This window comes from Thalassophryne amazonica, chromosome 16 (assembly GCF_902500255.1).
Source record: "Thalassophryne amazonica chromosome 16, fThaAma1.1, whole genome shotgun sequence".
In the NCBI taxonomy this organism is placed as follows: domain Eukaryota; kingdom Metazoa; phylum Chordata; class Actinopteri; order Batrachoidiformes; family Batrachoididae; genus Thalassophryne; species Thalassophryne amazonica.
In genome coordinates, this window is record NC_047118.1 from 40,224,806 (window position 1) to 40,241,964 (window position 17,159).

At 41.6% G+C, this 17,159-nt stretch overlaps 1 protein-coding gene across 1 annotated transcript in view; it reads left to right on the forward strand.

The window, feature by feature from the left end:
- The window catches only part of LOC117527314 (interferon-induced very large GTPase 1-like), a 44,309-nt gene that overhangs the window by 5,505 nt on the left and 21,645 nt on the right, over nucleotides 1-17,159 (forward strand). Inside the window, 2 exon segments of the mRNA XM_034189623.1 lie at nucleotides 292-413; nucleotides 493-1,086. Coding sequence (XP_034045514.1) covers nucleotides 374-413; nucleotides 493-1,086 — 634 coding nt within the window. The 5' untranslated portion in view covers nucleotides 292-373.

The window sequence follows — 17,159 nt, forward strand, 5'->3', positions numbered from 1 at the left end:
ACAAAATTAAACAACTGAATGAACATCCTCCGAGGCCGGTGATTCCATAATTTTTGCCAGGGGTTGTAGTTTAGCCTCCATTTTCAATACGGAGGGGGGCAAGAGGGTAAGAGTCAGAGCACACTCTGGACAAGACGCCAGTGTCACAGGGCCACTCCGGTTTCCTCCCACAATCAAAAGCAAGCTTATTTAGGGTCTACCCCTTTCTCTGTCCCTGACTAAAGCAGAGTGTCTACATCTGGAGTTGGTCCAGATGAAAAGAAAACACTGACAGTGTTCTCTGATTTGTAGAATTGTTGCTCTTTCAACAGTGAAGGATGATGGACTAAACGTGACTCATGACAAAAGCAGCAGTGAAATTAGTGAGCAATCAATGGAGGAGAGACACAAGACAGACACAAATCCAGCATCTGGTGAGAATGTCTCCCTTTATCATTTTTTTCCCCAGCAAACTGCATTATTTTATGTGATGTTATTTTCTTTCTTTTTCAGTGAATCCCAAACTCACACTTGTGTTAATTGGTGACACAAATTCTGTTGAGTTTGGACCAAAAAACCTCTTATTTGACAATGATAAGCAAATACCTGTGCACCCGTTCTCATCCAGATTGTATGATTTGTGCGGTCGACATGTCGCTGTCAATAACATGCTCGGCCTTCAAGACATCGAACCGCACTCATCAATCACAGAGATCAGTGCTTTTCTCTTATTTCTACCAAATGGTCTGCACACCAGACATTATCATACAGGAGTGCAGTGGTTAGAAAAACATTTTGGGAAAACATCACTTGCTTTTTTAATGACGATTGTAACTCATGAGTCAGATGAAACATATGAAAGTGCTTTGACAGATTTGAAGGCTATTCCTACAACAAGATGCCACACATGTATAAAAAGCATGAGTGACCCAGAGGAGATAACAGCTTTGTTGGAAAAAATAGACAACATGCTGACGGAAAACAACAACCAATGTTTCACTGGACTTATGTGTGAAGAAAATGAAGAGCAGAAAGAAGACAAACTGGAGAACACATTCCAAGAAGAAGGAAAGATGAGCAGCTCAGTATTTCATCAAAATCAAACAGGTGAGACATTTGGATCAAACCTGCACTGATTCATAAAGATTATGTGGAAAAACAAAAGGACATAAACATAATTTGCTTTCTTCTTACGTTTGAAACTTTAAATGCACAATATAAAACCAAATTCCTGTTCCTTATACAAGTGTAGCGGCTGCACTCTGCATTGTGTTGTTATGACTCCGCCCATTCGCTCCCCTGGGGATGCGAACTCACGATCTCCAGCATGGGAGTCGGACTCTCTAACCAGAAGGCTAAAACCCAGGACTCTGGCCTTGTGACCAGAGAATCCTTTTGAGCTGTTGGGAGTGAGGTTTACTAACTACATCTGCACAGCGACACCTGCTGGCCTCCGTTACACAAGTATACTATAATTACAGTAAACAAGACTGTCTTTAATAAAGCCAGATGGAAAAGCCGTGCTGTTAGATAATTACAACATGTATCATGAAAAAAACCCTTTTGTTTTCCACGTCCGTAAATAATTAATTAATTAATTAATTACAGATTGAAGATACAATATTTTTGGCACATATCATGTAAATGGCTTTTTAATGGGGGTTTTTAACAAAAGGAAATTCATGTTTCACTGAGTGAATTTTGTGAAAATATATGAATCCAGTATTCAGGTTTCACACAATTCCTTTTCCACCTGTATCAGTTACAGGTTATTTTACACAATGCAGGAGATCAAACCCTGAAATAAAATTCAATCAACACAGCATCCGTGTTTTTCCTCTCTTATATTAAACAGAAATAACTGAAGCTGGGGAGCGAGGGAGCAGAAGTAGTGCTTGCATCTCCCAACAAAAAGGGCCTCCATTCCAGGTTCCAAGCCACAGTCATCCCCAGTGTGAAGATTTGACAAAATCAACAGAGGAATTAACAGAGAATCTGCTGCAGACCAAGTACAAGTGGGAGAAACTGAAAGAAAAAAAGATCCAGAAGTCAAGGAACGAGAGAAGAATTCATCTGATACACACATGAAGGTAAACTTTATTATGAAACAGTTTTCAGTATTTTATTGTTGCAAATAAAAATGACCATCTTAATGTCAGTGGTTCTTGCAGTCAGATACAGGCTCAATGAAAATGTTCTGTTTTGTAGTGTGACCTTCAAAGTGCAGATAAAAATGATGTCAAAACAGAAAACGAAGAAAAATGTGAAAGCACATCTTCAAATGAAAAAGGTAATGTACTACTTTCTAAAACTGAAACAAAGATTTAATGAGGAAAAAAATTTTTTTTGTTATGAAGCAGTGCACTTTATAATATTATTGACAAGTGTTTTTATTCATTGTTATACACAACATGCAATTAAACAAAAAGTACATTGTTCTGTCCTTCCAGTAATACTGTAAATTGTTGTCTTACAGGAAGTTTAGTTATGGCTGGAAACACGGAGAAGGTAAAAACATCAAGAAGGAATTTGACATTAAAAAGACTCATCCTTTTATTCAGGATGACACATGATCATTTGTGAATGTATGATGAACCAGCTGACAGATGTTGCTGCTGTGAAGCAAACACAAGTCAAACAGTTAATTTGTGGAACCAGTCGGGATATAATACTGGGAGACATATACGTTCTGAAACTGACGTCAGTACCAGATCTGTTCTGCACAGGCAAGAAATTACACGTACATGCATGAAACATGTGACGTCAACCAGAACTACTGAGTGATTTATGTTTATGCAGTTTACACTGAGTGTGTTTGGCTAGGAAATAATAATTAAGACAACTTAGCAAGTGACTCCATCTCTATAACAACTACGTCACCATGACACCGGGTATGTAAAAACATCAGTTGAGGAGCACCACACAAACGCTACGGTCCGGTTTTGCTGTGTTGTTTGCTCCAGCTGCTCTTTAAGTCCAACAGATGACACAATTATCAGCCCCCCAATGATATTTAACATTTTCTTTAAAATTTTCCCAAGTGCTTTTATAACAGAGCAAGGAATTTTAAACACAACATTTCTAATCATCCTAGTTTTATTTTAGATCCTTAAATTATTTTACTTTGTGTACAGAAACAAGGTTATTTCACAAAAACCAAAAACTACTGGGGTCAACACTGTTAGCCCCCTAATGCTAATAGTCTGCGTGTCCTTTTTGCTGGATAACAACCTGCAGTCATTTGTTGTCTCAGACACATCTCCTGAAGGTAGTATATCACTGTGGCGTGACTGGTGGAGAGGAGACAGAGAAAAAAAATTGCGCCAAAATAAGTGACAACTTTTTCATCTGGAATCTCACTGAATTGGTCCTAACAAGATCGTGCATGGCAGCAGACTGTAGGCTGAATGCTGTCTGGAGTGGCAGCGAAAATACTACTAAAAATCTTGTGCAGTCTGCACACATATTGTGAGAGAGCCGCAAACGTGGCGTGGCACTCACGCGAAAGTCAAGTGGTACGAGTGTAGCCTTTGCAGGTTCAAGGATTTGCAGGCGAATGCCCTGTGGCACTCCTACCTGGTCTCACGGAAAGTTGTCATCCAATCTCTGTACTCACAAAGCGAGAGCTGTGTTCGGTGCTCGGCAGTAAGTCAGACTTGTTTCCGGTGGAGGTTCACCTCCGCCAGGTCTGTGCCTTGTCACCAATCCTGTTTGCGATATTCATGGACAGGATATTGAGGTGTAGTCGGGGGGAGAAGGATTTCCAGTTTGGTGGGCTCAGGGTCTCATCACTGCTTTTTGCAGATGATGTGGTCCTGTTGGCTTCATCGGCCTGTGACCGCCAACACTCACTGGATTGGTTCGCAGCCGAGTGTGAAGCAGCTGGGATGAGGATCAGCACCTCTAAATCTGACGCCATGGTTCTCAGCAGGAAACACATGGATTGCCAATTTCCGGGTAGGGAATGCGCTCTTACCCCAAGTGAAGGAGTTCAAGTACCTCTGGGTCTTATTCACAAGTGAGGGGACAATGGAGCATGAGATTGGCCAGAGAATCAGCACAGCAGGGTGGTATTGCATTTGCTCTGCCATACTGTTGTGATGAAAAGGGAGCTCAGCCAAAAGGCGAAGCTCTCGATCTACTGGCCAATCTTTGTACTTACTCTCACCTATAGTCATGAGGGTTGGGTCATGAACGAAAGAACTAGATTGCAGGTACAAGCGGCCGACATGGGCTTCCTCAGGAGGGTGGCTGGTTTCTCCTTTAGAGACAGGGTGAGAAGCTCGGTCATCCATGGGGAGCTTGGAGTAGGGCTGTTGCGCCTTCACGTTGAAAGGTGTCAGTGGAGGTGGTTCATGCATCTGGTAAGGATGCCCCCTGGGTGCCTCTCTAGGGAGGTGTTCCAGGCACATCCATCTGGGAGGAGACCCAAGGGAAGACCCAGGACTAGGTGGAGAGATTACATCTCCACAATGGCCTGGGAACGCCTCGGGATCCCCTAGTCAGAGGTGATAAATGTGGCCCAGGAAAGGGAAGTCTGGGGTCCCCTGCTAGAGCTTTTGCCCCCGTGAGCCGACCGTGGATAAATGGTTGAAAATGAGTGAGTGAGTGATCTTTGTACAACAGTAATTTGTGCTGTGGTTCAACAAAACAGTCCGTCAGGGGGCTAATTATTTTTGACCCTGGAAGTTTTTGGTTTTTGTGAAATCATTTTGTTTCTGCGTGCAAAGTAAATAATGTAAGCATACAAAATAGAACCAGGATCTTTAGAAATGCTGTGTTGAAAATTCCTTGTTCTGTTAATAAAACACTTGGGAAACTTTTGAAGGAAACTTTACATTAATTTGTGTGACTGATAATTTTGTCCTCATCTGTACATTGAACGGATTCTGTAGTGTCAGTGAGTCTTTTCCGTGGACTGGATGGCAATCTGACTTGGGTTATTTCCACAGCCAAACCAGTACACATTTACAGCTGGGTGGACTGACACAATGCAGATAAAGTGCCTTGGTAATGTGTGATAAACAACAACAACAACAAAAAGTGCTATTTTTACATTAATTTTTAGTCATCAAACCTCATAGAGATCTGGACACTCCAAGCTGTAAAGTCAATTTTATTCACAATAACTTGTTCATCCAATTATTATTGACAAATTGGCCATGAGACTAAGGCCTTGTCCACATGGAAACTGAACTTTCACTATCTGATCTTTTTCATTGTCAGTTTCAAAAGATGTTCTGTAAACAGTAGGTAGGCAATCCAACAACGCAAACAAGAGCAAGAACATCAGGCAGGTGCACGGTCGTAAATACAAGCAAGAGGTCACAGAACACGGGTAGCAAGCAGGTCGAGAACGAGATAAAGAAGGCTGGAGAGAAGGCATAGAGCGCATCAATTAGGCGAAGTAACAGGGCAAAAAGAGGATCTCAAATACACCCAAGTGATGAGGTCTAGATAGGGAGCAAGTGTGCGTGGAACTCACCAGAATGAAGGTGTGGCCAGGGAGAGGGAAACGCCCACCACCAAGAGACAGGAGATACAAACAAGAGAGACAGGGACAGTAAACCCCAAGCAGGGAAAAACCCGACAAGAGAATAAGACTACACAGACGCAAACATAGCAAAAGCATGAAAACAAAACCAGGCAGAAGCTCACATCCTGACAAATAGTACCTATGCCAGGATGTGGCACTGTAACACAAAAAATGAAGACAACATGGAGCATGTGCACAACCAGTGTAAGGCACGAATCAATGTAGCAACAGAAGTTAAACTTTACAAAGCAGCACATGGAGTAAATATTAAGTCTTTTTATCTGATCTGCTTCATAGATTCATCATCACACTCTCACAAGCGCCACTAGCTTACCTTATGACAAGCTAAAAGTGGACGCTCTCGTTATGGCTGAACAACTGTACAGTTTCTGGGTATTCTGTGTTAGTACGCGCCCACTGCTGACGTGCTTGATGAATTCCTGCGCAAAAAGCAGTTACCAGATAATTGTGATATATTCCTGTGAGATATTGAGTATATCTAATCTAAATTAATTCAGAAATTTACAAGTAATAAAATTATAAAGATAACTGAAGTCACCTGTTATTGCTCAAGCACATTGTAAATATTGACACAATGGAATTTGATGTGGAAGAGTTCAGAAAGACACGATTGTAATGTTTTGATTGCCGTTTACATTTGGTGATGAAAGACTTGGGTGTTAACTTCGTGTTAAAGTCAGAACAAGAAGCTGCACTGAAAGAGATCTGTCTGGGAAGAGACATATTCTGTGTTGTTGCTCCAAGGAGAGCGGCACGCTGAGCATGGTGATAAAAGTAGTTCAGCAAGCTCAATCTGTGGGCGCGAGCTATCCCACAGTGCCAAAATAGCAGAGATGTTGGCCTAATGAGAGTAGCACTCTGAGCAGGGTTATTCATCATCACAGGCTGAACTTAATTCCTTATCATGGAAATAACTTGTGAATCAATGGAGAGTTTTTAAAGAAGCCCCTCTGTGTTTGCTCCGGGTGCATTTCTTAGTCTGAACTGGAGGATGTTGGAGCTTTGTCCCACCACCACCAAGAAGATGATGGAAAAAAAAAACATTTTAAAAAGCTGAAAAACTTTTTTGCATTTATTTTGTTTGTGTCAAATTTTAAACTTTTTCTTCTCATAACCTACCTAAAGTACTTTCAACAGGAGATCTGTTCTGCACACGTACGCAATTACATACGCAAAGCATGTGACACCCTCTCTCAAAATTCTACACACAATACCCCATAATGACAATGGAAAGTTTTTTTTTTTTGCAAATTTATTAAAAGTTAAAAAAAAGAAAACAAAAAAGGGAGAAATCACATGTACATAAGTATTCTCAGCCTTTGCCATGGAGCTCAAAAATGAGCTAAGGTACATTCTGTTTCATCGATCATCCTTGAGATGTTTCCACAGCTTAATTGGAGTCCACGTGGGTTAATTCATTTGATTGGACATGATTTGAAAAGGCACACACCTGTCTACATATAAAGTCCCACAGTTGACAGTGTATGTCAGAGTGCAAACCAAGCGTGAAGTCAAAGGAATTGTTTGTAGACTTCTTAGACACGATTGTCTCGAGGCACAAATCTGGGGAAGGATACAGAAACATTTCTGCTACTTTAAAGGTCCCAATGAGCACAGTGACCTCCATCATCTGTAAATGGAAGAAGTTTGGATCCACCAGGACTCTTCCTGGAGCTGGCTGCCCGTGTAAACTGTGATTGGGGGAGAAAGGACCTTAGTCAGGCAAGACCAAGAACCCGATGGCCACTCTGTCAGAGCTCCAGCATTCCTCTGTGGAGACAGAACATCAGACAGAACCATCTCTGCAGCAATCCATCAATCAGGCCTGTGTGGTAGAGCGGCCAGATGGGAGCCACTCCTTAGTAAAAGGCACATGGCAACCCACCTGGAGTTTGCCAAAAGGCACTTGAAGGACTCTCAGACCATGAGAAATAAAATTCTCTGGTCTGAGGAGACACTGAATGAACGCTTTGGCGTGAATGTCAGGTGTCATATTTGGAGAAAACCAGGCACCATCCCTACAGTGAAGCATGGTGGTGGCAGCATCATGCTGTGGGGATGTTTTTTAGCGGAAGGAACTGGGAGACTAGTCAGGATTGAGGGAAAGATGAATGCAGCAATGTACAGAGGCATCCTGGCTGAAAACCTGCTCCAGAGCGCTCTTGACCTCAGACTGGGGTGACAGCTCATCTTTCAGCAGGACAATGACCCTAAGCACACAGCCAAGATATCAAAGGAGTGGCTTCAGGACAACTCTGTGAATGTCCTTGAGTGGACCAGCTGGAACCCTGAATCTGACTGAACATCTCGGTAGAGATCTGAAAATTTCTGTGCACTGCCGCTCCCCAGCCAACCTGATGGATCTTGAGAGGTGCTGCAAATAGGAATGTGCAAAACTGGCCAAAGATAGGTGCACCAAGCTTGTGGCATCATATTCAAGAAGTCTTGAGGCTGTAATTGCTGACAAATGTGCATCAACAAAGTATTGTGCAAAGGGTGTGAATATTTAGCATCAGGTGATTTAAGTTTTTTTATTTTTAATAAATTTGCCAAAAACCAATATGAAATACTGTATTCAAGAAATAATATATCAATCAAAACAGACCTGAATGACATAAAAAGTGCTTATTATCAACTCAGTCCTTTATTATGAAGTTTTTTGGGATTTATTTTCAAAACCTGTATTTTGAAGAGGTTTCTGGGACGACTCCCAACACACACATGCTCAAAAAATACGTGTTAAAATGCCATTTTGACCTGGATATCGAGCCAGTAAAATTAAATTACATTAAATTATGTCAAGAAGGTATTAAACTTACTCTGATACTCACACATTCCCAGCTTTCCGGCATATTCCACCTGTTTCTTGAACTTCTATGTGTTGTGTGGGCCGCCCGAAGAGGAGGTACTGCTGGCCCAACATTGTCCATTGTCCGTTCATTTACGCCCCCTGTTGTGGGTCCGTGTCACTACACTTTCACAACAGGATTTCTCGGCCATCGTCATGGATCCCGAGGGGCGTCAACCAACGAGTGAACCACCAATGGAAACGCAGGGTGCACAGGCGCCAGCAGGAGGCGTGTTGGGTGAGCTGCAGCGAATCATAACCGCCTTCACTGCTCAGTTAGACTTGGTAGCCGAGCAGAATGTTATCCTCAATCGGAGGATGGAGGCTCTCACCGCTCAGGTGGAAGCGCCCGCGCAGGGCGCTGCTGCAGCACTTCCTCCTGTTGACCGAGTGCCACACACGGATATTCCCCCCCCCCGTCCCCTGAAGCACACATAAGCCCTCCGGAACCGTATGGGGGTTGTGTCGAGATGTGCACAGACTTCTTGGTGCAGTGTTCGCTTGTCTTTTCACAGCGCCCCATCATGTATGCGTCAGATGCCAGCCGGGTGGCTTATGTTAGAAATCTGCTTCGAGGTGAGGCACGCGCCTGGGCTACGGCGCTATGGGAACAGAACTCACGGCTTCTATTAGCATACACTGAGTTCGTTAGGGAGTTCAGACTGGTGTTCGATCACCCTCATAGAGGCGAGACCGCTTCAAGCGTGCTGCTGTCGATAAGACAGGGGTGTCGGAGCGCAGCGGAGTATGCAGCCCCCTCGTCGCATTTTCATTGTCTGGAATGAAAAGGACTTTTTCTCCATCAGAATTTTTTTCAGAAGCTGTTAGAGACTGGCACCTGGAAACCATTCAAAAAATTGATCTGGCTTTCAGTGAAAATTTTACGGGCTTCACAGAGAATAAGGACTATTACTACAGCTTTAAGGACTGCTTTAAGGACTGCTTTAAAGACGCTCGACGCACCGCGCTCCGACGACGAGGCACAAACCACTGGATCATTTCTAAACGGATGGCTCTGTGGATACGAGACCGTCGTGTGCTCTTTCTCTGGTTATCACAAGAGCTGGACATAAGCCATTTTCCGGCAGATTTCACTTTTAACAAGAGATTTTGTCATGGAAAGTCGCACGGAGGCTTCGCGTGTCACGACCGATTCGCTGATGAAGCGAGACAAAGGAACACCTCCGTTTCGGAGTGTTAGAGGACAGGTTGGGACATGTCCAGCTCTCCACAATTTCTCTTATACTCACTCGACTGGTAAGCACTGAAAGCCGAGATAGGCATGTCCCAACCTGTCCTCTAACACTCTGATGGAAAAAAAAATCCTTTTCATTCCACCATTTCCAGACAATGAAAATGCGACGAGGGGGCTGGACCACTCCTTCCACAAGGCGTGCTCACAGGCGAATGACGTCACCGACAGGCGTGGAAAAACTCACGCATGCGCACGAGGGTTCAAGCATGTCTGACATAAAAACATATGAATGAAATCCATATAGTTTTTGAAAAAAGGACCGTTACTTTATTGACAGACCTCGTATATTAATCCTGAGTAGCACAGTAGCAGGAGTTCGTAAAACTACAGCCAATCAACAATTTCAAACATTTTCATTCTCCGTGGCCCAAAATTCGGAAAGTTTGACTATCTTTATTTCAGAAGCACTTTGGCTGTAGACCAGTTTAATAAAAGACAGTGGAGCTGTCAGAGTGTGACAGCACCGGCATTCTGTCGAGATGAGCTCCCATACCGTAAATCAACAGTGTGTCTGCTTTAAAGACAGCACGTACATGCATATCATTACTGTTTTAAGTGAAAAGACACTTATTGCTGTATTATATATGTAAAGACAAAACTTACGTGGGTTTTCTTCGATGGGGACACTCAATGCGACAGGTGAGGTGTAGATTTTACCAGTCACATTGAGCGCAACACGGGTGAGCCGTTCCTGTGTTATATACAGAGATAAACTGTGACTATTCTGTGATTTACAGCTCCATTAATGGTTTATAAATATTGTAGCGATCGCCTGGTCGGTTGCAAAGACTGTGAATCGTTTGTGCTGCAATGCATTATGGGAGTTCAAGGCTTGTTTTTTTATTATAATTGTGGTTCATGTTGGTTTAGCAGTGTTAGTGTTATAGATTTGTTGTGTTTTTGTAGTTAAAGTACTGTAGCCAGTTTGGTTTAGATGTTGTCACCATGAGTGAAAAGTGCCTTGCGTTTGATGTCTTCTGCCACCGTTTGTGTTCTTGTGTGTGAAAAATAAATAGCACTTGTTTGTGGCAGGGTGCATAAAGACAGAAGCTCTGGCTCATTTTTCCACGTAGCTTGTCCCAATGTAAAATACAGAGATAAACTGTGACTTCTAATTCTGTGATGATGACAGTGTTTGGGGTTTAATTTTCATTTATTTATTTATTGTGTGTTTGTTTTGGGTTTGTGATTGCCTTTGAATTTACCCAGCAGCCCCTACGGTGCTTAAACTCAAAAGAGGCTTATCAGTCAATATTAAAAGTTAGCGGTTAGTGTGAACTTCCACTAAATTTTTTAGCAGTTTATCAGTTTAGCATTATAAAAACTAACTTTTCAGTTAGCGGATTAGTGATTATCGAAGCTAACCTTTCGGTTAGCTGTGCCCACCTCTGCCACTAAGCCAACGTGCTGCCCACTGTAGCCCTTAGGTGAATTAGTGACTATAAATTGTTCGTAGGTGTGAATATATTTGTCTCTTTATTTATATTGTACGGAAGCGTATTGCATTCACTGGATGAAAAAAAATAGACCACTGATCTTGTAATTACGAGATCTTTTCTCATAATTACGAGAAAAGATCTCGTAATTATGAGATCTTTTCTCGTACTTACGACATCGGGATCTCATAATTACGAGAAAAGATCTCGTAATTACGAGAAAAGATCTCATAATTACGAGATCTTTTCTCGTAATTATGAGAAAAAATCAGGTGTGTAAATAGTTTTATGTATATACTTCCGTACTTCCAGTCCCTCAGCACAGATGTGAGCTGAGCTCAGCCGATGATAACACACTATAATCAAACACAAAGTGTGGATTTTCCCCCTGAAGTGCTCCCGGATGAATGTCCAGGGAGGAGCACGGGGCGACTTCCAGCTTTCACTCACACAGACCCACCGACCACTGAGGGACACAGCGGTGCTCACTCCCACCCAGGCACATGCCAGTCTGTGTGCCAGAGCTGTGCCTCACCTCGCTGGAGGAGTTTCTTTCATCCAGCAACAGTTTAGTGGGAAATCCACACTTTATCCACACCACGGGTGTGGATCACAATGCAGTGTCGGAGGTTACAAATTGGCCTATTTTCGATTATGACTCGGGCACTCACGCTTGGACTGGAAGTACGGAAGCGATTACACACACATACACACACACACACACACACACACAGAAAATAAATAAATAAAAACAATAGCTTGATCTCATAATTACGGCGACATGGAGCATAATTTCTTGTTATAACGTGATAATTTCTCGTTATAACGTGAAAATACCGCATCATGAAATAACATGATAATTTCATATGACGAAATAACGTGATAAGTATTACGTTATAACGTGATAAATATCACGTTATATCATGAAACGTTTCACGTAATTGCATGATACTGAGCCAAATATATATTAGGGCTTGGCAGCTCAGAGCTTCCGTACGTAAGAAAGAGAGCGACGTCCAGCACGTCAGACTGGGCTTTCCGCCGGAACAATCCCAAGGACTTGAGATGCCTGCAGTGTTGACATACTAATATTAATATCATCCTCATTTTTAAGAAATATCAGTATTTCCCAGTGTCTCAGACCGAGAAGGTGGTAACAGCAGATTAATTGCGACAGCGACATCATGCCCACTGATCATTGAGGAAGCTCGCATACGGGGAAGCTGGAGACCACTGATCTCGTAATTACGAGATCTTTTGTCGTAATTACGAGATCAGGAGGCACCTGATTTTGTAATTATGAGATCCCGATGTCGTAATTACGAGATCTTTTCTCGTAATTATGAGATCCCGATGTCGTAATTACGAGAAAAGATCTCATAATTACGAGATCTTGTCTCGTAATTATGAGAAAAGATCTCGTAATTACGAGATCTTATCTTGAAATTACGAGATCAGTGGTCTTTTTTTTTTTATCCAGTGAATGCAATACGCTTCTGTAATATTGACCCTGTGAGAGACAACCGATGGCCTCCTAAATAATATTCAGGACTCCCACTGTCACTGAAAGTGACACCAGTCAAGCACATGTTCTCTGATCATCACTTTTCCAGCCCAGTCTCATGTTTGTTTGTTTTTTGTTGGTTTTTTTGTGTTCCCGTCATGAAATGAGTCAAATTTTCATGACAGGGTTTTTTTTAACTCACTATTACTAACCCTACTCCTACACCCAACTCTAACCTTAACCATAACCTAATCCTACTCCTTCCCCCCACTCTAACCATAACCACCGCCACCCCCCCCCCCCCCCCCCGCTTCACTTTTAATTTTGTGCTGTCATCACGGAATGAATTAGAATGACTTCCTGCTGTCGTGATGAAAATGAGGCGCTTTTCGTCACAATATCACAAACCAATAGATTAATGTATATCTCCTGCTGCTGAATCATGACTTGCCATGAGACTGGGTTGCACTTTTCATATCCTTCCCCAGCAATTTGTGATTTGTCACTTAACATGTGTATTTAATACATTGCTTGCAAAACTTCTTCTTCCTGCATTATGTTTATTTCTTGTTCACATGACTGTGCACTGTGTTTATGGTTCTTATTAGGAACCATCAGACGAAAGCTAACCAAAGCTGAATCAATCAATCAATCAATTTTTTTTATATAGCGCCAAATCACAACAAACAGTTGCCCCAAGGCGCTTTATATTGTAAGGCAAGGCCATACAATAATTATGTAAAACCCCAACGGTCAAAACGACCCCCTGTGAGCAAGCACTTGGCTACAGTGGGAAGGAAAAACTCCCTTTTAACAGGAAGAAACCTCCAGCAGAACCAGGCTCAGGGAGGGGCAGTCATCTGCTGGGACTGGTTGGGGCTGAGGGAGAGAAACAGGATGAATGTGAAAACCTACTTGGATGAGTGATGTTCTGCAGTTATTGGTTATTGCTGCATTAATCATCTAACTGTTGTGTATAACCTGCCCAAGTTGTAGCACCGCAAAACTCCTTGTGTTCACTGCAATGGATATAACCAAACAGAGGTGGAACGAAGTCACCATCAAGTCACTTTCAAGCCATGAATCTGCAAGCCCCAAGTCAAGTCTCAAGTCATAATGACCACCAATTGTTTGCAAGCTGACTTAAGACTTGACTTGGGACTTGCAGATTGATGATTTGATGGTGACTTTGTCCCACCTCTGCAACAAGCCAAGTAACAATACATATAGCCTCTTTTTTTTAGTGTGATCCTGTGAACAAAGCTGGTGATAACAACGAGGTGGACAAAGGTGATGACACATCAGGAGAGTCTGAAAACACGTTTGTATCATCTCCTCAAAGTGAAGAAGGTAAAATTAACATTCAAGAATGTGAGTCTGTCTTCAGTAAATCCAGATAGAAAAGCAGAACTATTAGAAAAGTACAGCCTGTGTCACTGGAGTCAAACATCTTCTTGATTCCCTCATCATTTGTTTTTAATCTGGTAAAGATACAATGCTATTTGCACACATTATGGAAACTGATGTTATTTTAAAGGACATGTTGCACAGAATTCATAACAACTCTGATTTTGGCTATTAAAGGTCATGCGATGATACAGTAGTGTTATAGTATATAGAATAATAGTAGTGCTATGTGACTAAAAAGATTGAACCAGGTTTTGAGTATATTTCTTATTGTTACATGGGAAACAAGGTACCAGTAGATTCTCACAAATCCAACAAGTTCAAGCATTCATGATATGCACACTCTTAAGGCTATGAAATTGGGCTATTACAACCCCTGGCAAAAATTATGGAATCACTGGCCTCGGAGGATGTAATTTTGTAGAAAAAAAGCAGCTCACAGACATGACACAAAACTAAAGTTATTTCAAATGGCAACTTTCTGGCTTTAAGAAACACTAAGAAATCAAGAAAAAAAGATTGTGGCAGTCAGTAACGGTTACTTTATTAGACCAAGCAGAGGAAAAAATATGGAATCACTCAATTCTGAGGAATAAATTATGGAATCACCCTGTAAATTTCCATCCCCCAAACTAACACCTGCATCAAATCAGATCTGCTCATTGACATTGACCCTACGTGTCTTTTTGCAAGGAATGTTTTCACAGTTTTTGCTCTATGGCAAGATGCATTATCATCTTGAAAAATTATTTCATCATCCCCAAACATCCTTTCAGTTGTCCAAAATATCAACGTAAACTTGTGCATTTATTGATGATGTAATGACAGCCATCTCCCCAGTGCCTTTACCTGACATGCAGCCCCATATCATCAATGACTGTGGAAATTTACATGTTCTCTTCAGGCAGTCATCTTTATAAATCTCATTGGAACGGCACCAAACAAAAGTTCCAGCATCATCACCTTGCCCAATGCAGATTCGAGATTCATCACTGAATATGACTTTCATCCAGTCATCCACAGTCCACAATTGCTTTTCCTTAGCCCATTGTAACCTTGTTTTATTCTGTTTAGGTGTTAATGATGGCTTGTGTTTAGCTTTTCTGTATGTAAATCCCATTTCCTTTAGGCGGTTTCTTACAGTTCGGTCACAGACGTTGACTCGTTTCCTCCCATTCGTTCTTCATTTGTTTTGTTGTGCATTTTTCGATTTTTGAGACATATTGCTTTAAGTTTTCTGTCTTGATGCTTTGATGTCTTCCTTGGTCTACCAGTATGTTTGCCTTTAACAACCTTCCCATGTTGTTTGTATTTGGTCCAGAGTTTAGACACAGCTGACTGTGAACAACCAACATCTTTTGCAACATTGCATGATGATTTACCCTCTTTTGAGAGTTTGATAATCCTCTCCTTTGTTTCAACTGACATCTCTCGTGTTGGAGCCATGGCTCATGACAGTCCACTTGGTGCAACAGCTCTCCAAGGTGTGATCACTCCTTTTTAGATGCAGACTAACGAGCAGATCTGATATGATGCAGGTGTTAGTTTTGGGGATGAAAATTTACAGGGTGATTCCATAATTTTTTCCTCAGAATTGAGTGATTCCATATTTTTTTCCCTCTGCTTGGTCTAAAAAAGTAACCGTTACTGACTGCCACAATCTTTTTTTCTTGATTTCTTAGTGTTTCTTAAAGCCAGAAAGTTGCCATTTGAAATGACTTTAGTTTTGTGTCATGTCTGTGAGCTGCTTTTTTTCTACAAAATTAAACAACTGAATGAACATCCTCCGAGGCCGGTGATTCCATAATTTTTGCCAGGGGTTGTAGTAAAAAAAAAAAAAAAAAGTAGAAAAGGGGGTGTTCACAATAATAGTAGCATCTGCTGTTGACGCTACAAACTCAAAACTACTATGTTCAAACTGCTTTTTTTTTAGCAATCCTGTGAATTACAAAACTAGTATTTAGTTGTATAACCACAGTTTTTCATGATTTCTTCACATCTGCGAGGCACGGAGTCAACCAACTTGTGGCACCTTTCAGCTGTTATTCCAACTCCAAGATTCTTTAACAACATTCCACAATTCATTCACATTTCTTGGTTTTGCTTCAGAAACAGCTTTTCTGATGTCACCCCACAAGTTCTCAATTGGATTTAGGTCTGAGGATTGGGCAGGCCACTCCAAAACATTAATTTTGTTGGTTTGGAACCAAGATTTTGCTGGTTTACTAGTGTACTTGGGGTCATTGTCTTGTTGAAACACCCATTTCAAGGGCATGTCCTCTTCAGCATAAGGCAACATGACCTCTTCAAGTATTTTGACATATCCATACTGATCCATGATACCTGGTATGCGATATATATGCCCAAAACCATAGTAGAAGAAACATGCCCATATCACGATGCTTGCACCAACATGCTTCACTGTCTTCACTGTGAGCTGTGGCTTGAATTCAGAGTTTGGGGGTCATCTCACAAACTGTCTGGGGCCCTTGGACCCAAAAAGAACAATTTTACTCTCATCAGTCCACAAAATATTCCTCCATTTCTCTTTAGGCCAGTTGATGTGTTCTTTGGCAAATTGTAAGCTCTTCTGCACATGTGTTTTATTTAATAGAGGGACTTTGTGGGGGATTCTTGCACATAAATTAGCTTCACACAGGCGTCTTCTAACTGTCACAGCACTTACAGGTAACTCCAGTCTGTCTTTGATCATCCTGGAGCTGATCAATGGGTGAGCCTTTGCCATTCTGGTTATTCTTCTATCCATTTTGATGGTTGTTTTTTGTTTTCTTCCACGCGTCTCTGGTTTATTTGTCCATTTTAAAGCATTGGAGATCATTGTAGATGAACAGCCTATAACTTTTTGCACCTGCGTATAAGTTTTCCCCTCTCCAATCAACTTTTTAATCAAACTACGCTGTTATTCAGAACAATGTCTTGAACGTCCCATTTTCCTCAGGCTTTCAAAGAGAAAAGCATGTTCAACAGGTGCTGGCTTCATCCTTAAATAGGGGACACCTGATTCACACCTGTTTGTTCCACAAAATTGACAAACTCACTGACTGAATGCCACACTACTATTATTGTGAACACCCCTTTTTCTTTTTTTTCTTTTACTAATAGCCCAATTTCATAGCCTCAAAGCTACCGTGCTTATTAATCTATAAGATACA